The sequence below is a fragment of the Pleurodeles waltl genome, chromosome 11, assembly GCF_031143425.1.
Source record: "Pleurodeles waltl isolate 20211129_DDA chromosome 11, aPleWal1.hap1.20221129, whole genome shotgun sequence".
NCBI classification, from domain to species: Eukaryota; Metazoa; Chordata; class Amphibia; order Caudata; family Salamandridae; genus Pleurodeles; species Pleurodeles waltl.
The window spans coordinates 914,820,740-914,844,469 of NC_090450.1; the positions used below are offsets into that span (position 1 = coordinate 914,820,740).

General features: G+C 45.7%; 1 protein-coding gene across 5 annotated transcripts in view; it reads left to right on the plus strand.

Moving 5' to 3' along the window:
* The window catches only part of RNF34 (ring finger protein 34), a 124,716-nt gene that overhangs the window by 53,297 nt on the left and 47,689 nt on the right, over positions 1-23,730 (plus strand). For 4 of the 5 annotated variants that reach the window (XM_069214898.1, XM_069214899.1, XM_069214900.1 and 1 more), the window contains 2 exons: positions 7,497-7,712; positions 22,513-22,920. In XM_069214898.1, coding sequence (XP_069070999.1) covers positions 7,497-7,712; positions 22,513-22,920 — 624 coding nt within the window. Of the gene's footprint in view, positions 1-7,496; positions 7,713-13,671; positions 13,751-22,512; positions 22,921-23,730 lie in introns of those variants that run through there. The other variant, XM_069214902.1, reaches the window with a different exon arrangement.

Here is a 23,730-nt window from a genome sequence, read left to right on the forward strand (position 1 = left end):
TTCTGTTACCCAGAATCCTTTGCAAACCTCAAAATGTGGCTAAAAAAAACACATTTTCCTCACATTTCGGTGACAAAGTTCTGGAATCTTAGAGGAGCCACAAATTTCCTTCCACCCAGCGTTCCCCCAAGTCTCCGGATAAAAATGGTACCTCACTTGTGTGGGTAGGCCTAGCGCCCACAAAAGGAAATGGCCCAAAACACAACATGGACACATCACATTTTTTCACAGAAAACAGTGCCTACCTGTGGATTTTGGCCTCTAGCTCAGCCGGCACCTGGGGAAACCTAGCAAACCAGCACATTTCTGAAAACTAGACACCTTGGGGAATCCAAGATGGGGTGACTTGTGGGGCTCTGACCAGGTTCTGTTACCCAGAATCCTATGCAAACCTCAAAATGTGGCCAAATAAACACTTTTTCCTCTCATTTCGGTGACAGAAAGTTCTGGAATCTGAGAGGAGCCACAAATGTCCTTCCACCCAGCGTTCCCCCAAGTCTCCGGATAAAAATGGTACCTCACTTGTGTGGGTAGGCCTAGCGCCCACAAAAGGAAATGGCCCAAAACACAACATGGACACATCACATTTTTTCACAGAAAACAGTGCCTACCTGTGGATTTTGGCCTCTAGCTCAGCCGGCACCTGGGGAAACCTAGCAAACCAGCACATTTCTGAAAACTAGACACCTTGGGGAATCCAAGATGGGGTGACTTGTGGGGCTCTGACCAGGTTCTGTTACCCAGAATCCTATGCAAACCTCAAAATGTGGCCAAATAAACACTTTTTCCTCTCATTTCGGTGACAGAAAGTTCTGGAATCTGAGAGGAGCCACAAATGTCCTTCCACCCAGCGTTCCCCCAAGTCTCCCGATAAAAATGGTACCTCACTTGTGTGGGTGGGCCTAGCGCCCACGAAAGGAAATGGCCCAAAACACAACGTGGACACACCACATTTTTTCACAGAAAACAGAGGTGTTTTTTGCAAAGTGCCTACCTGTAGATTTTGGCCTCTAGCTCAGCCGGCCCCAGGGGGGGGCAGAAATGGCCTAAAATAAATTTGCCCCCCAACCCCCCGGGGAGCGACCCTTGCCTACGGGGTCGCTCCCCTTGCGTGACGGCGCAAAAAAAAAGATCCCCAGTGAAATCGCCCGATTTGCCCCCAAGGGGGGCAGAAATGGTCTAAATACAGTTTGCCCCTCCAGGGGAGAGACCCTTGCTTAAGGGGTCGCTCCCCATCTCTAAAAAATAAAATAAAAAATTATCCCTGGCGCCTAGAGGTTTCTGCCCCCTGGGGGCAGATTGCCTAATTACAACAGGACGATCTGCCCCCGGGGGGGGGGGGGGGGGGACAGAAATGGACTAAAATAAATTTGCTCCCCCCACCCCCCCCCGGAGAGCAACCCTTGCCTACGGGGTCGCTCCGCTTGCGTGACAGCGCAAAAAAATGATCCCTGGTGCCTAGTGGTTTCTTCCCCCCTTGGGGGCAGATTGACCTAAAATCGGCCGATCTGCCCCCAAAGCGGGCAGAAATGGCCTAAATACAATTTGCCCCTCCAGGGCAGTGACCCTTGCCTAAGGGGTCGCTCCCCATCTCTAAAAAAAAAAAAACAAACAAAAAACAAAAAAAATCAAATTTGCCCTGGCGCCTAGAGGATTCTGCCCCCAAGGGAGCAGATCAGCCTAATAACAATAGTCCGATCTACCCCGGGGGGGGGGCATAAATGGCCTAAAATATATGTGCCCCCACCTCCTCCCGGGAGCGACCCTTGCCTACGGGGACGTTCCCCTTGCCTGACGGCGCAAAAAAAAAGATCCCTGGTGCCTAGTGGTTTCTGCCCCCCTTGGGGGCAGATTGACCTAAAATTGGCCGACCTGCCCCCAAAGCGGGCAGAAATGGCCTAAATACAATTTGGCCCTCCAGGGGAGCGACCCTTGCCTAAGGGGTCGCTCCCCATCTGTAAAACAACAACAACAACAAAAATCCCCGGTTCCTAGTGGTTTCTGCCCCCCTTGGGGGCAGATCGGCCTAATTAAAATAGGCTGATCTGCCCCCTGGGGGGCAGAAATGGCCTAAAATAAATTTGCCCCCCAGGGGAACGACCCTTGCCTAAGGGGTCGCTCCCCATCTGTAAAACAACAACAACAAAAATCCCAGGTGCCTAGTGGTTTCTGCCCCCCTTGGGGGCAGATGATCGGCCTAATTAAAATAGGCTGATCTTGGCCTCATAAAAATAGGCTAATTTCCCCCAAGGGGCGCAGAAATGGCCTAAATATAATTTGCCCCCTATGGGAGCGACCCTTGCCTAAGGAGTCGCTCCCCACACCTAAAACTAAACAAAAGCAAAACGACAACAAAAAAATGTATCCCTGGTGCCTAGAGGTTTCTGCCCCCGGGGGGGGGCAGAAAAGGCCTTTAAAAAAAAATGCCCCCCATTGGGAGCGACCCTTGCCCACGGGGTCGCTCCCTTATGACAATTTCATTCAAAAAATAAAATCCCTGGTGTCTAGTGGGCGTTTTGACAACTGGATTGCTTTCAATCCGGCTGCCAAAACGCAGAGAGAGACTTCAAAGGGAAGGAAATACATTTCCTTCCCTTTGAAGCCTCTCTCGGCCTCCCCCACGTGATCAGAAGAGAAATGCAAAGTATTTCTCTTCCGATCGCGCTGGAATAGGCTCTGTGACAATCACCGCGCGCTGATGTCACAGGGAGGGTGGGGTGGGTCGGGGGTGGAAGGGGAAGGGCTTCCCCTTCCATCCCTGACTTGGGGGGGGGGGGGTGGAGGGGAACCCCACAGAGGGAGCGCTAGAGCTCCCTCTGGGCTCTGTGCCCAGGACTTAATGGTTACGTCCTGGGCACAGCAGCACTGTGCCGCAGGACGTAACCGTTACGTCCGCGGCACAGAAGGGGTTAACTCTATTACAGTGGTTCACCATTATAAATCTTAATTTAAATAGTGGCATGCTTCAAACATGTTTTACTATATGACTCCTCCTGGAAATGGTGTTTAAAGTTTCAGTTGACAGCACACAACATATTTCATAGCCTTTTTCTTTTTTTCAAAGACAGATTCTATTGTTTTTTTTGCATAGTAAGAGGGTATTATCCACATAGTGATTAGTAGCAAATCAATGCGTTTCCAGTAAACACCATAATTGCATGTGCAACCCCCCAATCATTCACCCACCCTCTTCCTCCCGCAGTTGCGTCCATGTTTCCGGATGTCATGTTGTTGTCTCATTTCATAAACTAGTTGGTGGTTTACAAACATATTTCATAATGTCACTACAGCTCAGTACTATAGTAGTAACTGTACACAGGTAACTCAGCATCTCATTAATTGCAGATATGCATGCTATCTACTAATACCGGTTATATGTCGGAACCACAGGTGCCTAAACCACCCGTGGCTCAACAACGAGGTCCGAACAACGACCTCGGGCTGAACACTAATGCCTTTACCACAAATGCGTTTACAACGATGTTACAGTTGTAAACGCATTCCTGGAAAAGGCATTACTAATCACCATGCACAACCCAGCATGTTTCCACCCCACCCCTTAAACCTAAACCCTGCCTCCCAAACCCTAATCACCCCAACCCCCCACCCCCAAAACAGCCCCAGTCCTAGTCCCAGCCCAACTTACCTCCTCCCCCGCGTCCACTCCGACTCCCTTCTGTACCTTAACCACGCATGTACGTTGTTCAGACATGCATGGTTAAGGTACCAAAACCAGGGAGTCGTGGATAACGAAAGCTTTCTTTCGCTTTAGTTTTTCACATCCTCATGGTTCCGGACTCGTTCTTCCAGGTGTTTCCCTCTAATACCTCCCAAGCCCTGGCCAAGTGTAAAGAACCTCACCCCTGCCTCGCTTCTCTAAGCAGCACTGCACTCTCCATACCCTGCCCACCTCTCAAGCACTCTGCGCCATGTTTACACCTGGGATCCCCCAGAGGTTATCCAATTTCTAACGATTTTATTCTAGGAAAAGGGAAGTCCTGGAATCTATTTGTAGCATTGTTCCTATTGGTATGTAGGAACCAGCTTAATAGGCAGTGCCCCGGTGTGCAGACGACTTCCTTTGATGTGATATCTGCCACAGTAAGTGCAATCCTTCCCCAATACTCTGTAAACGACTGGCAATTCCACATCTTATGTAGAAACACCGCCCCCTCTTCTCTGCACCTTAGAATGCTTCCCCCACCATGTGGAAGTGTCTGAGTTTCCTGGGTGTAAGGTATGCTCTATGCAACACACAGACTTTATTGAACCTGAAGCAGGCATTTTGTGAAACTTTGGGGGTGCTTTCCAATATAGCCACCCAATCGCCATCTTGTAGGGAATTCTTAAATCTTCCATCTGGCATGCAGGGTATTAAGAGGCTTATATACATCTCCCTGCATCGCTCTGTATAAACAGGTGACCGCCTTGTCTGTACCTGATGCTGTGTCTGTACGGACAGTTCCTATGGTTTGGGATGGTCAGTGAGGCTGGCCCCTCAGTGCCGGCGTACCGTAGTTGTTACCGCTCCCTCCATGTAGTGAAAAGTGACCGTGCTGTAAGCCAAAAGACCTTCTGAATTCTTCAAGTGGGTGGAGCTCTCCCTCGTGGTACAGGTCCCCCTCCTGGTAGCTCATGCTGCTGTCCATTCCGAGTCCTCTCCTATCCCCCGCATGTGGCAGTATCTGCAGCATAGTTAAAGGCATGTTGAACAAGAATGCCCTTCTCAGTCTAGTTCTTTGTAAGCATCTATTCCAGCTGCATTTCAGAACCACATATTTCCTAGTTGACAGTTTTTGTGTACATTTTATTTTGGAAGCAATCTCCGTAATTGTTTCATGATAATGCATGTATTTGCATGTAATCGGGGAAGCATTCTGTGAGCTGTATAAAATAGCCTCAAATTGTTACATTTTGCAAACGTGTGCACACTGAAGCCATTTATTTGAAAATTGATCTCAGCTCGCTGAATTTTGTTTTTAGAATACTCACCTTAATGTATGTTTTGCATATCTGAATCCTGTCTTCAAGTCTGCATAACTAGTACATATAGATGCAAACCTTGTTTTAGTGGCAGGCCTTCTTCTTTCATAGATCCATACTGTGGTGCTGTAAGTTGGCAGCCAAATGGTTTGTGCTTCAGTGGGTTTGACCTACTTGTCCAGTGGACCAAATGCCATGAAAACGTATTGCCCTTGACCCCTGAACAATGTGTCCTAGGCATGAGGCAATAGGAATTTCACAATCAAAAGTATGGTGTACTAGTGTGCCAAAGATGCTTGATTAGTGTACCTTGAGTGCATGGGGTACAGTTCATAGGATGCACTGTGCTTGGCTACTGCCCTTTTCCTGCAGTGCAATATGGTGGGGGTTGGTGCCCTATTAAGTGGTGTAGTTTGTGCTATTGTTTTGTACAACTGACATGGAAGTGAACAGAGTGCTAGCTGAATGTTGGCCTGATAGACGAGCTGTATAATGAGCTAGATCACTGCATTCTGAAGCTTTTGCAGCAGAGGGAATATATTGAAGATAAAGCCAGCGAAAGAGCTTAGGACCTTATTTTCAAACAGCAGTGTTTCAGAATCCCCTCCTTTCTCGTATTTTCAACTTTCTCTGTAAATCTCACCAGTGGCCTGTAGTTTCACCCTATATAAATCCACACATGCGTCCGTGCATTCTTTGGGGCAATTCCAAACAAACACCGTTGCCATGGTCTTGGCACTGGTGATGTCCAATACAGACACTTTACCTTATTTATATTGTAGAAATTATGTCTCAGCGTTCTTTAGGTAGAACAAAAAGTAAATGTGGGTACTAGAGATGGATGCATGAATCACTACCCACAAGTTCTCATCGTGGGTGACTTAATTATGACATGAACCTACACAAGATGCAGTGTTAAGTGGTTGGTTAGTGTCCCTAGGATGTGTACAGTGTGACAATGTTACTGTATTGTGCAGTGCACTGTAGGTGGTGAGTGGCCTAAAGTTGCAGTCCTGTGATGTGCTGGAGGCCCTAAGTTGCAATGTGCTAGGTTGGTCTTTTAACAGTGCTGTGCAGGGTTAATGTCCGAGCTGTGGGTTAGAGTTACAGTATGTGGAGCAGTGTGGTAGGTTAATGTTTGTTGGGTTCAGTAAGGTAGTGCACCGAGATTGTGGTGCACCAGTTTCCTATAAATGGAATGCTGCATGGTGGGCTAGTGTCTCTTGGATGCATGTTCTTTGAGTAGATCTAAATTAGCTGAACTCCAGAACATCTTTCTTACAGCTCTCTGCATTTCTGTTTGCATATAGGTAGTTTTTTTAAATCTTTACACATGCAGTAGGCCAGCAGTTAGACTTCTCTTCAGATAGATCTCAAAAAGCAAATCTTGGGAAAGCTGTAGAGGCCGTAGGCTTTCAGTAGCAGTGCTCTGGGTCAAACGATCTACAAATTCCTTAGAACCTGTGACTGAACCTGGTGAGCCATTCCATTAATCATTTTTACTGGAGAACCCCAGCATCACCTTTTTGAAATAAACTCAAACTTAAAAATAAATGTTTGTTGTTGATTATGGTTCTTCTGTTATAACATTTCAGCCTCCACTTCATGAGTGTTGTAGCTGCTCACAGGAGAAGCAGAAGTTTAATTGACAATTTCTTTCAGTAAATCAAAACCTTCAGTATTAATAATTGCGTGTGTGCTGTGTTTCTCAGTGATGGTGACCTTTACCGTAACAATAAAAGCCTGTAGCAATTTAGTCTGATGTTGCTAGTGCGGGAATGGTGTTTTTTCCCAAAAGAATTAGCTTTTTCATGTTATTTAAGCCATTAATGTATGAGAAATGGCGCATTTTAGTGACTGCAAGTTTCTTTCCATAGATTGATTTTCAGAGACCCCCCAGGAGGTTTGACATTAGTTTGAGCGGTTAAGGCTGAACTTTTGAACAATATAGTTCGCTCTTTTATACATTTTTATAAGGCCTCGAACGCGTGGTCGGTATTTATCTGCTGCATGCTTTTACACTAAATAAAAACAAAATTATTTACAGAACTGACTACCTCCCCGAGATGGTCTTTACTTCAAGTGGAGGATTTGGGGGTGCAGAATTTGAATTGCATGCAGAAACGCTGTGGCTTGGACGTGATCAAGAACCCTCAGCAAGGGATAGCGTGTGTGGTGTCCTTCAAGCCTTTAAGTGCGTCTCCTACAGATCAATCCATACCAAATTAAAGAAAGTTGTTTCGATTTGCAAACAACGATATATAAACGTGAAGGACTGTAATCAAAAATGAAATAATAACGAACCTTGATAGAATGACAAAGTGCGGTGTGGGGAACCCCAGGTGTGATGTGTTGCAGCGTTGGCGACGTTTGGGGTTTTCTACGCCCCGTATCGCCTTATGGCTGAAAGGCTCTTGTTTGTTGTAGATGTTGTGGCAACTACAGGGAGAGCAGGTTTCGCGTCGCTGTCACAGTATTTTTGAAGCCACTGAACTTGTTTTGTTTCTTCTCAGGCGGGAGCCACCTCCATGTGGGCTTCATGTTGTGGTCTGCTGAATGAAGTCATGGGGACCGGAGCTGTCCGTGGCCAGCAGTCGGGATTTGGAGGTGGCACAGGGCCATTCAGATTTGCACCAAACGCAGACTTTTCAGCATTTCCACCCTCTGCCGGAGGAGCCAACATTGTGTGCAAAGCCTGTGGTCTCGCGTTTTCTGTCTTTAGGAAAAAGGTGAGTTAATCCATGAAGCATATAAACTATAATGAGCAAGACATGGAATACCACAGCTTGTGGAAATAAAGGTTCAACAGGAGGAATGTCTTCTGCCTTCCATCATAAACACACATTCCTTGCATCAACAGAAGAATAGTGCTATATTTTAAACCATACTTTACGAGCTACCTTTGTAATACGTACCAGGAAGTACAAGAAAATAATTTGATTCACTACTAGTGAGTGAAGGAAATGTACATTTCAATGGACTTTAATTGTAATAAACAATGACTGTAGCAAACATCACTGCTCCTGCCCCCCGTGCCTTTTTGTTGCTGATGGTGGGTACAGGCACTCAATTTTGAGGACCAGAACCGTCTTTGCCGTGGGCAATTTCTGCATATGTTATACAATTAAGTTACTTAACGTCTCTCTCTCTCTCTTTATCTATCTATCTATCTATCTATCTATCTATCTATCTATCTATCTATCTATATATATATATATATATATATATATATATATATATATATATAGTCTTCCTTCTCAGAAGGATACAACCTTTGCACTGTTAGTGGAAAAAGTCACATACTATAAACTTATTGCAAAAGTAAATCCAATCCTTCCACCTTAATAGAAAATTAGAGTTCAGGTCGACAATATTAAGTCTATGTCAGGACCGGAGGCGAGGATTATGCTGTACTTTATTTCCTTTAATCCTCAACAGCAGACGTTAGAAGCAAAAAACATTTCCCAGAAACCTTGGAATGGAAACTACAATATCAACAGCCAATCCACATCGAGTAAGTCCATATCCTAGAAGCCCCTCCAAGGCACTTCCTCTTTCTTTCCTGCTTTGCTCGAGATAAGTCGCTTTTTCTTGTTCTCCGTTTTTTTCTTAACTGTGCATGCTATGCGTGGCGACTGCTGGTAGTTATTTGATTGTTGCAGGCGTTTTGTGGTGTTTATTTTTTCCATTGTAGGGAGCCGCGGGGGCGCCGTTTGTTTCCCCGCTTGCGGCTCCATAGCCCGACAGGCGCTGCGGTATCCCGGACGCCTGAGGAGGGCAGCACGGTGTTTCCTTCTGACGCGCATTGCGCATCTCGCTGATTTAAGCTCGGCCGGCGCTTTTACTTTCAATAATAGCGCGAGCCCACGGAATCGCGTTTCCTGGTCACCGGACGGCTGTTTTTGGGTCGGTAATCACAGCTCGTGACACTGTCCTTTTTTCTTCGGCAGCCTGACGCCCGGCGCTCCGGGTCAGTAGTGGTGTTTGGCAAACTATTGTTAGCGCTTCAAAAAATCACGCGCTTATTTTCTTTAACTGCCGTGGGGCCGGGCCCAGGCAAATTAATTTTGGTATAGCTCCCAGAGATCCAAGGGAGGTTGGCCCCAGGGGATTACCCCAATCAGCCTTTTAAGGCCTGTCAGAGTTTTTCCTGCAAGGGTTCTGGCTTGCTTTCCTTGCCAATTGCATGCTGGGCTTTTGCTCTCTGGACTTGGTCCTCCACAGATTCTGATACACGCTGTGTTTGACATTGTTGGGCTTCGTTCCCCGCCATAAAATTACAGACCCTCTATAACGGAGGCCTACTGCTCAGTATGCAAGGAGAGGGTTATGTCGAAGAAGAAACCTTATCGGTTCTTCCCATTGATACTGAGTTTTGTAATGCAGTGGACGCGTCCATTCAGCAGGCGGTGGCGGCTGCCATCGAGCCACTGGAGAGGAGGCTGTTTCAGCTAGCTCATTCTTTTCCGGCCCCTCTAGACTTACCTACCCAAGGTCTTTCAGATTGGGGTCAGTCGGCGCAACGCCCCTGTAAGTGCAAGCTGTAGGGCGGCATGGATATGGCGCCTTTTGAGAAAGTGAAACAAGCTTTGGCGGAGTTCTCCGCTCAAGATGGTGATTATCTCTTCCTCCTGCCATCGGCGGACCAGCAGGAGGATGATTCGCACAACTCTGCTGACAAGGCAGGCCGTTCTAGGCCTTGGCGGCGCGCTCAAACTCCCTCTGAGCTTCAGTTGCCTATGGGGTCATACATGTTGGACCCTGATGATGGTCCACCCCCACTCCTCCGAATGGGTCCCTTCCGATAAAGTCATGTCATATGTTGCCACCAGGCTGCGTAAACTTCTGGACAAGGAAGTTCGGGCACGCTGGCGGGTGGAATGTCCTCGCCCTTCTCTTCTGAGGAAGGTGTCCTGTACCCCAGATATAGATCCCAGGATGGCTACCTTTTTGCAGAAATTTATTAAGGATCCCAAGAAAGGGATCAACGGGTCATGGCAGGCCTGTCAGGACAAACTGCTCAATATTTCCGACCCACTTACAACATTTTTGGAGTTGGCTGAGCAAGCCAGGGTGTCGGATATTCCTTGTCTCCGGAAGTAATCTCTGGTTGGGCCCAGAGGGCTATAATATTTCTTGGCAACCCCAATTGTGGCCTCTCTGCAGAAAGGCGTAGATCACTCCTTATTAAGGTGGATCCGAAGTTGGGGGACCTGGCTTCTGTGGAGACGGGGCCTGTGCCTCAGGGAAATCTCTTCGGAGACCCCTTCGTAAAGGAGTTGTCCAAATTTGTGGCTACCTTCATGTCGCTTGATAAGGCGCAGTCATCCATCAAGAAGATCTTTCAGCCGTGCCTTTTTCTCTCAACCGGTCGTGGGAGAGGGCGCTCGTCCGTCCGTTTCTACATCCAGGGCCCCACCAGAGGTCAAGCCCAAGGCAGAGCGACCGAACAGCCGCGCTATGGCGAGTTCTTCCTCACTAGCGGGGGGACAGTGCGGCAGAGGAGCGAAGGGACCCTTGCGAGGGCAGCTGCAAGGAGCCCAGTCTGGTAAGTGTGATGTAGGGGGTATTCCTTCCAATTGGGGGGCGTTTGGCTTTTTTCGCTCAAGAATGGGAGATTCTTACATCAGATCCTTGGGTTCTTCAGACAATCAGCGGGTTTCATCTGGAGTTTTTCGTTTCTCTGGTTCAGCTCTCCCAACCGCGGCCTTTAGTGTTCACCTGTTCTCAGCAGCGATTGGTGGACCAAGAGGTGAGAGAGTTGTGCCGGAAAGCGGCTGTAATTCCAACTTCCCCTCATCCTCTGGGTTTCCTCAGCAACATTTATATGGTGGACAGGCGGGTCGGGGGCCAGAGACCCATAATCAATCTGAGGAAGTTCAACGGTTGGCTTCTGTACCGACATTTCAAGATGGAGGGCATCCATCTCTTGCGCGGCCTTTTACGCCCCAACGATTGGATGGTGCGCCTGGATCTTCAGGCGCGTATCTGGCAGTGCCAGTTTTTCCCCTGCATTGTAGTTTTCTTCAATTTAAATGGAGGAGCCAGGTCTAATAGGTTATGACTCTGCTGTTCAGTCTTTCTTCGCCCCCCTGGTGTTTTACCAAGGTTCTGAGGCCGGTGATGGAACATCTCCGGGCGAGGGGAATGTGTCTGATCATCTACCTAGACGATCTTTTGCTGATGGATTGGTGTCCACTCAAGTTGCGAGAGCACTGCAATATGCAATATCTCTTTTGGAAGGGTTAGGTTTATTGATAAATGCTCAGAAATTGGCTCTGGTCCCCTCCAGGCAGAACACCTTCCTGGGCTTTGTCATAGACTCAGTAGGCAAAACCCTCAGTCTCCCCTCTTGCAAGATCGCAAAGATCCGTCAAAGTTACGGAAGACCATCGTCCGACCCTCTTCATCCCTGCAACAGATTGCTCTGATAGTGGGTCTTTTACCTCATCCATTAAGGCGATTTTTCCAGGTCCCCTTCATTACAGGGCACTGCAGCAGTTGAAAGACTTTCATTTGCGCGAGGGCCTCTCGTATTCAGATCAGGTGACTCTGACGGAAGACGCCAAAAACGGGATGAGATGGTGGCTTTCCCACACGGAGGCCTGGAACGGCTGGGCGATTTTCGGCACTGATCCAGACATAATTATAGAATCCGACGCCAGTGGCTAGGGTTGGGGAGCTTGCTGTGGGGATTCTGTCACCGGGGAAGGTGGTCTTCCGACGAACAAGCCCTTCACATCAATTGCCTGGTGCTCCTCGCAGGTTTTTGCCATTGGACACTGGACCAAGGACAACGCAAATTGTGCAGTCCTGCTCAAAATGGACAATTGGTCAGCGGTCCGCTACTTCAACCACTTGGGGGGCCCCCGATCCAAGGCTCTGGCAGATCTGGCCAAGAATCTGTGGGCCTATTGTCCCACATACAATATCTGTCACAGTGGAATATCTTCCAGGGTCCTCGAATCAGATAGCAGACTGGGGTTCACGGGAGTGGCCAGACACAAGTTTGTGCCATTTAGATCCTGGGGTTTTCACGAGCCTCAATGCAAGGTGGGGTCCTTTCTCGTTAGACCTCTTTGCGTCCCGGCTGGACCATCAAACATCCTGTTTTGTCAGCTGGAAACCGGATCCGTTGGCAGTGGCGATGGATGCGATTCTTCAGGATTGGTCAAAGGAGAAGGGTTACGTCTTTCCTCCTTTTGCGATGATAATGTGTCTGGCTGCTCTGGTACGCCGTCAGCAGACGCAGGTAGTGGTGATCAGTCCGGTTTGGAGGTCTCACGTGTGGTTTCAGGTTCTTCTGGAACTTTCTTGGGATTCTCCACCAGGGTCTGGATATTCCAAAGGATCCCCTGGGTCCGAGTCACTCATTGGTTCTCCAGGGCCATCTTTGTCTCATGGTGTGGAGGATTTCAGGGAAAGATGGAGAGTCCCAGTCCTTTCATCGGAGGCTGAAAGATTGTTGGCCGCAGTCTAGGCAGACAGCACTTCTAAAAGATATAAATCTGCATGGACAAAGTGGGTTAGTTGGTGTCTTCAACGCGAAGAGGATCTCATAGGGTGCGATGTTGTTCCAATCTTGAATTTCTTGGCTTTCTTGATGGCCTATCGCACTGTTAATGCGTATCGCTCTGCTATTTCGGCTGGCCATCTTCTGTTACAAGGTTTGCCTGTGGGTGAACACCTTTTGGTGTGCAAGCTGTTACACAGCATTTGCCTGTCCCTCCCTCCTCAACCTCGCTACTCGGGTTTGTGGGATGTCAATTTGGTTCTTAATCTTTTCCAATCCTGGCAAGTGAATGAGTACCTTTCCAGGAAAGAAATATCGGCCAAGCTCGCCTTGCTTTTGTGTCTTGTTTCCTGGAGAAGGGTCTCAGACGTCAGGGCTCTGGAGGTTTCCAATAGGGTTTTTACACCTCTGGGCGTTACCTTTCAGGTGTCTAGAAGGACTAAGATGGATACTAGACTGATTTCTTATCCTGCTTTCGGTGCATCTCCTAGGTTGTGTGTGGTGCGGTACATCAAGGCCTATGTGGTCGAGACTGAAGATGTTCGTCCCCAGGGGGAAAGACAATTGCTTATATCTATTCAGAAACCCTTTAAGGCTGTCTGTTCTCTGACCATAGCCAGGTGGCTAAGATGGGTTATGCAGGAAGCAGGCATTAATATGGCGCGTTTTGGGGCGTATTCTGTCAGGGGTGCAATGGCATCTAAGGCGTTTTCGCTGGGTGCTAGACTAGAGAATATTATCAATGCAGCTGACTGGTCTTCTGATTACATGTTCAAGAGGTTCTACTTCAAACCGGTCTTGAACATGGCATCATTGGTGGTGGATAAGCTTTGAACACTCATAATCCTCGCCTCCGGTCCTGACATAGAATGAAAAGTTTCCTAGCTATCGTAACGGAAAGTTTTATTAAGGACACAGCAGCGAAGATTTTTCACACCCGGCTATGACTCGTTTTTTCCCTCCCATTGAATGGTGTTACTCTGTATGGAATCTCTGCTTGGGAGTAAGTAAGGTTATTCCATGGCAGATGCCAATGCGATGCTATGTGGAGTTATTGTTTCCTGATGTTAATGGCTTATTTTTTGCAGCTGATATTAACATGATTGTAGTCTAGTTTTCTACTCAAATATGGTGTTTTTTTCTTTCATCATAGGTGTTGAGGCAAGCAAAGGAATGATTCTTCCGTTATCTTCATCTCGCGCCATGAAAGAGGAAGTGCCTAGGAGGGGCTTCTAGGATATGGACTTGCTCAATGTGATTGGCTGTTGATATTGTAGTTTCCATCCCAAGGTTTCTGGGAAATGGTGTTTTTTGCTGTTGTTGATGAAAGAAAGTACAGCATAATCCTCGCCTCTGTGTCCTTAATAGAATTTAAACTTTCCGTTACGATAGCTAGGAAATGTTTCATTCTCCGTTCATTCTGTATTGCATAGAAACATCCTTGCCACTTTTTTTAAAACATCTACTTGGACTCATTCAGTCATTCAATATATATATTACAAGGATACTTGTCCTCTGTTTTCAACATCTAACCACTAGTAAAACACTTATTTTTTTCTCGTAGTGGGAGTGAAGGTAAGACACCTCTTAAATAAATTCTGAGTTTGGATAGTAGTCACTTTCTTTAGTTCCACCTTCTTCTGGACACCAGCACTTGGTATTATTTTAAAAGTAAACAATGGTTCTAGTACAGAGTGGATCATCCCTCTATAGGGAGTTAAACACCTTTTTAATAATTTTCCATTTGCTTATGGGAGAATCCATGTTTTCATTTTCCTCTTACTAAGAAGAGTCACCTCTACTTAGTAAGATTCCTTGTACTATACATTTCTCCTTCACTATCTACTCCTTCATTTGACCACAAATGTACATATCTTGACTTATTTCTTCAGGTTTTTCACTTCTACCCTTCAGTCGAAGCGATTAGCTCTGCTGTTTTTTTTCCCTCTTCTCCCGTAAAAAGGTACAGCTCTCACCCAACCAAAACTGATTTTACTCCATCCCTCATTTAGCGGTAGAGGAGCTTCTCTGTTTCCTATTACTAAGCCTTGGCTTTCTCCATCACTGGAAACCTTTGACCCCTGCAGCTCATCAGTCACCAGGATGCAGTGTCACAGTGACAGAAGCCCTGCCCTATCTCAAGTTGAGCTTCCACCACTGATTTGTCTGCAGCAGGATGGCATTGTGAGAATAAGCACACTAAGAGAGAATTCCCTGTATGTCAGGCATATGTGACTGGAACTGCTGATGAGTTGTCTGAGAAGATGATAATCCATATATTTTACAATGGAGCAACAGGAGACATTAAATCAAAACATATACTGGTCAATATTGCTTGATTTATTATCCCTCGCGCCTTGATAATAAAGTATGCAGACCACCACTTTCCCATTAAACAAGCATACATCACAATGTCGGTTGGATAGTAGATCGAATACATATATCTCAAATATGCTTGTCCCTTTCACACAAACAGAACATTTTACCTGAAATGTCAGTATTTTATTTCTTCTTTAAACCACAGTATACATCACAAGGATAGATGGTTTGAATAAGTTAGGTTTGATATAACAATACACACATGCTGAACATATGGTTGTGGCTCTCAAATAAAATAATAACTTGAAAAAGTATCCAAATTAATTTGTTTTTAAACTCAAAAAATATTAAGCAAGGAAGGAAACTGTATTCAAATACGCATCCCCCTACTCTAGACCTCCCTTGTTGCCTTTTTGGACACCCACTCTTGATAGTCCTTCCTAAGTTCGACAGACTTGCTGCAGTGTTTCTTACAATAAACCAGTGCTGCCGCAAAGCAGCTTAAATTAGTGATGGCTGGTGTTACAAGGTAATATTAGGCACTTGCCTAGGGCACTGCCTGTAAATATGAATTATACCCAATTGTTTAGAGGAGGGTTGCCTGCAAAAAGCCATTTCAGTGTGGGTACAAAAAAGCATTGCACCATCTCCCTTGTTTCTTAATGACATGAATACCCTTGGTACCTGGTTGAGGGTCCACAGTATGTAAGGTAGTAAGTAGCTCACCCCATCTTTGATCTGAAGTCATAGATCTCACAAGGATGAAAGCTACTTGTCTGAGATCCTACAAAACGGAATAATACCTGTATGGTTATCATCCAGATACGGGCTGGATCCGAACTGCTTGTGCCCACTTCCCGGTGCTGAGAGGGTGCTCTGAATCCATGGGGTGCTCTGCTGAAGCACTGATCGTGGGTGACGTTGAGCTGACAGTCTCGGACCTGAATCACGGCCGCACCTGCTGCAACCTTGTGTAGCAGAGGTGCTCAGAGAGAATAGATGTTCAGGGATACTGGCACTGAAAGCTCGGAGACAGAAAATGCACTGGGGGCTGGGACAACCCCCATGATGGACAGCGATGGCCCGAGGTATGTAGCTCCTTTTGGCGCAGCCCACGCAATACCCTGCATGCATGCACGTGGGTGAGTGAGAACAGAGACTGCTGGGTCCTCTGAGTGGCAATCCTTTGGGACTGTGTCGGAGGTTGGTTCCTCACCCGGCAGGTGCCTCTGTGGCCCACAGAGATGAAAGTAAGTGGGATCGCGGCCTGAGACTGCATACAGGGGCTGAGGCTGACGTCTGCACTGCAAACTAAGCGCAACATGGGGGCCTGACAACATGGATGCCCATCAAGATATGGGTCGAGGGGGAAGCCTCCTTTCACCATGGTCCTTTAGTTTGTGGGGATGACTATGCTGAAGCAGGCCTGGGACTGCAGTATTGACCTTGCTTGCACTGGCAGACGCCAGCGGCGGCGGCCACATATCTCCGGGGGAGGGGTGAGGGGGCATTTACCGCTGAGTACGATTGGTAATATTCCATAAAGGCAGTGTTACCCTCCCCCTGTATATTAACTACCATGTCATCCGGTGTGCGTATGCCACCTATTGGAGGTCCCTGCAGGTCTTCCTTCACCAGCTAGTCTAACAGCCTGCCGGATCGATCCCTTTCCGCATGCAAGGTGGCAATGGGGCGCCTATAATGATGTCTCCGTAGGCGTGTCTCCGTGTCTCTATATTCCTTACAGAGGAATGGCAACTGATCCAGCCACCAGATCAGCGAACTGCTGCGGTCTACAAATCCCTCATCTCCCGCTCTATGGTGAGGAGTTCAGCAATCGGGACCTTGCAGACCTCCCATGTTGCTGCCATGCAATGACCCCTCACTACTACCTCATGGGCTTCCCATTCTACTGCCCTAAATGTTATTCTCAGCATTCAATTCCAAGCAAGAGAGGATCTGGCAGACAAGACTTCCTTGAACAATGGGTCCAAGAGGGCCTCCGCTTGAAGCTGTTAGACTGGCATCTGGGACTATATTCTCCCCTAGTTGATCGTGAGTAGTAATGGGCAGTGGAATGAGACTGTACGTGCTAGATATTCTGCTGCCCCGTAATGCGCCCACCCAAGGACTCACTACAAAGAAAAAGATCTAATCTTGTGTGGATACCATGTACCAGTGAATAGAGGGAGTATTCATCTAGTGTGGTATTAAGCAGATGCCATGCTTCGTATAGGCGATGATGGGTCAGCCATTCCCAAAAATGCTGCTCCACTTAATAGCTCACGACTCCCTGAAGGGGAGAAACAGAATGGACCCTGTTCAAGCCAGGCACACAGTTGTAATCTCTGCCCCATATCCCAGGCAACTGTAGATCTCGGAATAGTGCTGGAGTGAGAGTATCAAAGAAGGCTGTTTGGCCAAAATTCTGGCCATATATACCCACCACTGTAAGTAGCAAGCTATCCAGGTAACCTTCTGATATCTCAAATCGGCCCTCTTTATCAATCCTGTGGGAGTCCACTACATGTGGGACACTTGAGGCAATCCATATCAGTACTCCCTTTTCATAGGCAGATGATGTGGTGCCATATACCTGTCCCCTCCATTTAGCCCATACTTTACCTAGATGGCTCTGGGTGAGATGTGTTTCCTGCAAAATCGCAACATAAATGTGTCAGTGCTTAATGTATGCCTGGATCTTGCATCGCTTAGGAATAACCTTGCTGCACTCATTCCATGTTAATTTTGGGGAGTAGTAGTGCACCCATATGTAATGATATGCAGGTTTATTAGCCTGCCAAAGAGGTGTCACAGAACCCACGCTTTAAGTTCACCCAATTCAACTACATACATCAAACATATCTCACCCCCCCCACCGGATACAGTGCATGTTCTCAGGGGCTCCTTCTGATTGTCAGAGATGCAAGACCCCAAAAGCAGGCTTCTGTCACATGATGTGGGAATGCACACTACTTCACCATGTCTATGGAGAAGTAACCGAGATAACTGGTGAGAGAGTCGAACGCATGCCTCCACTTACCCAAGAATCTTGCGTCTTGGGAATCCGAGCGAGGGTAACCGGGGATAAATACATAGACCCGGTGTTTATCCTTTTCAAACGCCAAATAGCAATGCCCTGGAAGGCTCCTGTTGCCCCATACATTAAGGGATGGCTGGGGTCACTTTTGACGTGGGCTCAAGCCGAAACCAACTTTAATACATGGATCTGCCTTTTGGGGCACAGTCATGGGAGGAAAAAATTGTTCGGATGATTATGTTGGGAAGATTGAGGCAAAAAATGATGACCGCCCCCCTTGAAATATACGCTCTGGGCATAGTGAGCTCGTAGGACATTATCAGACCGCTGCCCCTCCTATAATTACACTAATGTATGGTGCAAGTTTTACTTGCAGAGGCCCTGAGGATGCCGTCCTGCATTGCCCATACTCCAGACGGTAACCTGTTGCAGTTACCGTCTACAATCTACCTGTCAATACTTGTTGTATTACATACTGTATACAACCAAAATGCCGACCTCCTTATCTGGAATTAAATCTTTTTATTAATGCTGTGTTTTCTTATGTTTTATCAGTACTTTGGTATTCCGTGCAATGTGGGAATTACATGTTCTATACGAAGTCACTCTTACTTGTGCTGTGTTTCTGTCTCTGTTGAAAATCAATATATATGTATATGTTCAATGGCATGTGTAGCTGCAGACACACATGCTGTGCATAAGGATTCCGACATCTAGTGCTGGGCTCGGAGTGTTACAAGTTGTTTTTCTTCGAAAAAGTATTTTCGAGTCACGAGATTGAGTGGTGACTCCTCTTCGGTTCCATTGTGCATGGGCATCGACTCCATTGTTAGATTGTTTATATTTATATATATATATATATATATATATATATATATACACACAGTATTTTGGCTAAATGCGTAATCTCACTGCCACAGTCAAACATATGACTTGTGGGCCTTATTTAGCTTCTGGGACCATTATTGCCATATGTAAATCTCTTGCCTCAGACTTCTTACCCTGCGATTTTGTTTGAGAGAAGCATTTTTTCCCCTTATGACTAGAAGTGCTGTTCCTTTTTGGGTCTACATGTGTGGCAAAGAGGCGTGTCTCGCATTGCTCTCACTTCACAGATTTACCTTGTACAACATAGAACATATACATACAAAGGCATTCAGTTTTAGTATTTTACACATAAAGGGCCAGATATACAAGGCATTTTTCTGGTCACAAACAGCCCATTGGACCGTTCGCAACCGGAAAAATGTGTTTTGTAATGTACAAAGGGCAAAATGCAATTCGGTAACTTGTTACCGAATCGCATTTTGGTTTTGCGGTTCGGTGTATTTTGAAGGTGTTTAGCGTGTCCCTTCCAAATACTGAAATGCTATGTACGCATTACTGTTTGGGACCAGTTGCAAACTAGTGGTAACCATATACAACGAAGAAGAGGTCCCCTTCCCCTTTGAGAATGTAAATAATATTTTTTAAGAGCAGGCAGGGGGTCCCATGGAACACCGCCTACTCTTAATCAGGCATTGGAAAAGCCAGTGGGTCTTGCCTATACAAGAACTCTTGGCTTTAGCAATGTGTTTTGTCATATTGTAAACCAGTGTGGCTGCTATTCTGCATGGCTAAAAGTAAGTGGTATGGAGTGTCAGAGTGGAATGGAAGAGTAGAGTGTCTTTGAGTGGAGTAGGGGAAGTAGAGTGTCGTTGAATTCAGTACAGGGGAGTAGAGCTCAGTGGTTCAGTGGCAGAGAGTTTTGTAGAGTAGGGTGGAATATAGTGGAGTGGATTGATTTAGTGGATTGGAGTAGATTGGGGTGGATTTGATTGGGTGGATTGGTGTGGGATTTATTGAATTGGAGTGGGGTGGATTGAAATGGGGTAGATTTGAATTGGGTGAATTAGATTGGATGTGGGTGGTTTGGATTGGAGTGATAGGGCTGGAGTCAGGTGGATTGGATTGACTTGTGGTTGATTGGTTTGGGGTGGAGTGGATTAGATTGGACTCTAGTGCGGTGAATTGGGTTGGAGTGGGGTGGATTGGATTCACTGGATTGAGTTGGCGTGGGGTGCATTGGATTGGGGTGGATTGGAGTGGGGGGGCTGGATGTTTTGGATTGGAGTAGGGTAGATTGAAGTGGGGTGGGGTGGACTGGAATGGGATCAGATGGGGTGGGTGGATGGACTGGACTGGGGTGGGCTGGACTGGGGTGGATTGAAGTCGAGTGTGGTGGAATAAAGTGGGATGGGGAAATGGGTTGGAGTGGGGTGGATTGAAATGGGGTAGATTGGATTGGGGTATGAGGCTGCAGTGGTTTGAATTGGGGTGGGGTGGATTGGAGTGGTGTGTGTTGAATTTGAGTGTGGTGAATTGGATTGGCGTTGGGTGGGTTGGATTGTGATGGATTGGAATGGAGTGTATTAGAGTGGGGTAGGCTGAATGGACTAGAGTGTGGTGGACGGAACTGAACTGGGATAAAATGGATTGGATTAAGGTGCAGTGGATTGATTGGGATGACGTGTGGATTGGAATAGGGTGGAATGAAATGGGGTTGTATTGGATTGGGGTGAATTGGATTGAGGTGGATTGAACTGAGGTGAGGTGGATTGGATTAGAGTAGGGTGGACTGGAGTGGGGCGGACTGGATTGTGGTGGATCGTATTGGGGTGTGGTGGATTGGGGTGGGGTAGATCGGAGTGGATCAGATTGAGTGGGACAGATTGTTTTGTACTGGATTGGGGCATTGTTTTGTACTGGAGTGGGGCATATTGTTTTGGACTGGAGTGGGCAGATTCTTTCGGATTGCATGGTGTCATATTGGAGTGGGGCAGATTGTTTTGGAATGGAGTGCAGCAGATTTTTTCGGATTGCAGTTGGACAGATTGCTTTGCATTGTGATGGGCCAAAATTGAGTCGGGCAGATTAGATTGGGGTGGGTTGGGAGGAGTGAGGTGAATTGGATTGGGTGAGCGGTTTGAATTTTTGTGGGGTGGATTGGGGGTGGGATTGTAGTGCGGCGGATTGTAGTGGGGGTGGACTAGGGTGTATGGCATGGTTTTGTGTTCAAGCGTCATTTCAGAAATTACACATAATAAAAAAAAAACATGTTGCTTTGCAATGTTTAGAACAAAATCGTCGTTTTTTTTTTTTTGTTTTTTTTAGAATAGTGCCCACAAGCAAAAACAAAAGAAAACATTAATACAAAGTGAGAAAAGACGACATGGAAAAATAAAAGAAAGTTAATCATAAAAAGTAAAACTTTGCAATTTTATTTGTCCTTCTGGGCACGTTTTTGCCAGTCACAAGCCTTCTGTTTGAAGGGCACTAGAATTTAAAAAATAACAAAATTTGTACCTCAGTCACGGCAGGCGCAGTGGACAAGTACTGATTAAGTGGAATCAATCAGTGCTTGGTCTCTGCTCCACAGAGAGGAACGGAAATGATGCTTGGCCTGTAGTGTCAAATTATGAGGCAGTAAAGAAGAGTGCCACGCAAGCAAAGAAATGGTAAACCACAGGCGGGCTCCAAGCCCTTTACTGAACACAACCGAGTTTTGCAATCAAGACGCATGCGCTAGCACACACAATCGCAGGCTCAGCGCTAAAAAATTTAACTTTCTTTTTAAACTCATCCCATTTTCCTTTTAAGGAAAACAGGCTGTATTTAAAAAAAATACAAAATTGGTTGATTATAAAGCAATCACAGATATGGTGGTTTGCTGAGCCTAACAAACCACCATCCCTGTGATGGCTGCGGTTCCTAATGGGTCGCAAATTGCGACCTACCTCATTAATATGCATGAGGGAGGTCTGAAAGTCAAAGGATTTTAATACTTTAGGGATACCACTTTCCTTATTAGGATTCTGAGAGAATATTCCTAATTTTAGTACATCTAACCCAAAATGTTTTAAGGATTTTGGCTGATTGGGTTTAGATTTGCAGTCTAGTTTAATCCAGTAATTGTTTTGTCACAATTGCACAGAATTATCTAAAAGTTCTACCTATGGTCGCTAGCTGCGTTCAATTATTGTGCCTGATAATCACAAGGGATGTATCATTATAAGTCCCACGAAGAAGGTGTAATGATTGAAAAACAAATACAGTGATGGTTAAGACGAGACCATATTGTATTGGGATTGTTTTTTTTTTTTTTTAGCTGTGTGATCAATTGCCAATATATTTTTGCTGTTTTAATAGATAATGTCACAATTTCCTTTTATGGTGGAAAATATTACAATATATTTATGACTTTTTTCACTTTGCTAGTGTGTTGTTAATGTTGCTCAGCAACTTGTATGCCCCCAAACCGTATTTTTTTAAATTTATTTTTAAATCAAATACAGTACCCTTCCTGGTTATTAAACATCCACTGGAATAATTATCTATACCCTGCTACCCTTACCCCTTTTCTGTGAACACATCTACAATAACCTTGCTTGAGTGACGTATCTCTGTGACTGGTATTAATACATTTATTTTTCTATCTTGCTCTCGGAAACAAAACAAGCTTCAGTTACATATGTCCTTTTGCACTTGGTATGATATTTATGGGGAACCAAAAAAACTATCAATTAAATCTCAATGCTCCCTTTAATTAGGTTTCCATTTTCATGTCTTGAAGCGAAGAAACAGTGCATTATTTCACACATTTTTCTCTTTTTCCTAGCATGTATGCTGTGAATGCAAGAAGGAATTTTGCTCCGTCTGCTCAGTCCTGCAAGAAAACTTCAGAAGATGTGCCACCTGCCATTTACTGCAAGAAACCGCATTTCAGCGGCCTCAGTTGATGCGGCTAAAAGTCAAAGATCTGCGCCAGTATCTTAGTCTACGGAACATACCCACGGAGAGCTGCAGAGAGAAAGAAGACTTGGTGGACCTTGTGCTCAGCCATCACAGATCGGGTCCACCAGATCCCATGGACACCAGTAGCATCCATTCTTCAAGATCACAGACTTCTAATTTTTTTACACACACTTTTTTTTCAAACCATACAACCGCCTCACCGTCGGCATCATCGTCTCAGGGAGAACTCTTCGACCGGGGTGAAGGTTCAGCAAATGGAGCATATCCAGAGGTACTCATTGGTGTATACTGCATAGACCCTGCTGAATGTTCTGCACCACTGAGCTTTTATGGTAGAGGATTGTATGAATTCAGAAGATACATCCTTTAGTCTGCATTTAGAAAAGTTCCATGTATACAGCTTTTATGGCTAACATATTTATTGGTAGCATGCAAATTTGTTTTTAGGCAGATATAGCTATGTTGCAAACATACTAAAGTGTGAGCCAGTTTGAGAAAAGGAATACTATACTTTTTAGGCATAAGATGTTTACAAATACTTTTGGTTGACCAGGAAGTCCACTTTAATAGTCATTCCCATTTTTATTTGTGTTAGCGATTGAACTTAGTATCATTTAAGTCCTCTGTCAAATGCTTTCTTGTTATTCTAGCTAGTGTGGCATATATATATACATATATATATATATATATATATATATATAATATTTTTGGCTGTTATCCTTAGCTCAGTGTAGCCGCCACATCACCCAGGTGATTGAGTCTGGAAGCTTGTGACCTAGGCCAGGCATATGAGATCTTCCTTTGTCCATTTATCAAAGTTTAATATCAGCCGCCAAGTATTCCTCTCTTGCTTTTGAGTTTTCCTACAGGTGGTACTAGTGGTGTGTTCCTATGAGATAGTGCCAAATATTGCCACCTAACTTTAAGAACCCCATCTCTGTAGAACATCTAATATTTTAGACTCCTATTTCTTATCCTGCCAAGCCCCCACATCACCTGCCTCATCCCGTTAGAGGGACTATTTGCCGTTCTGAGCTGGTATTTTAATTTGGGGAGTAGTTTTTAATTATCAAATTCCTTG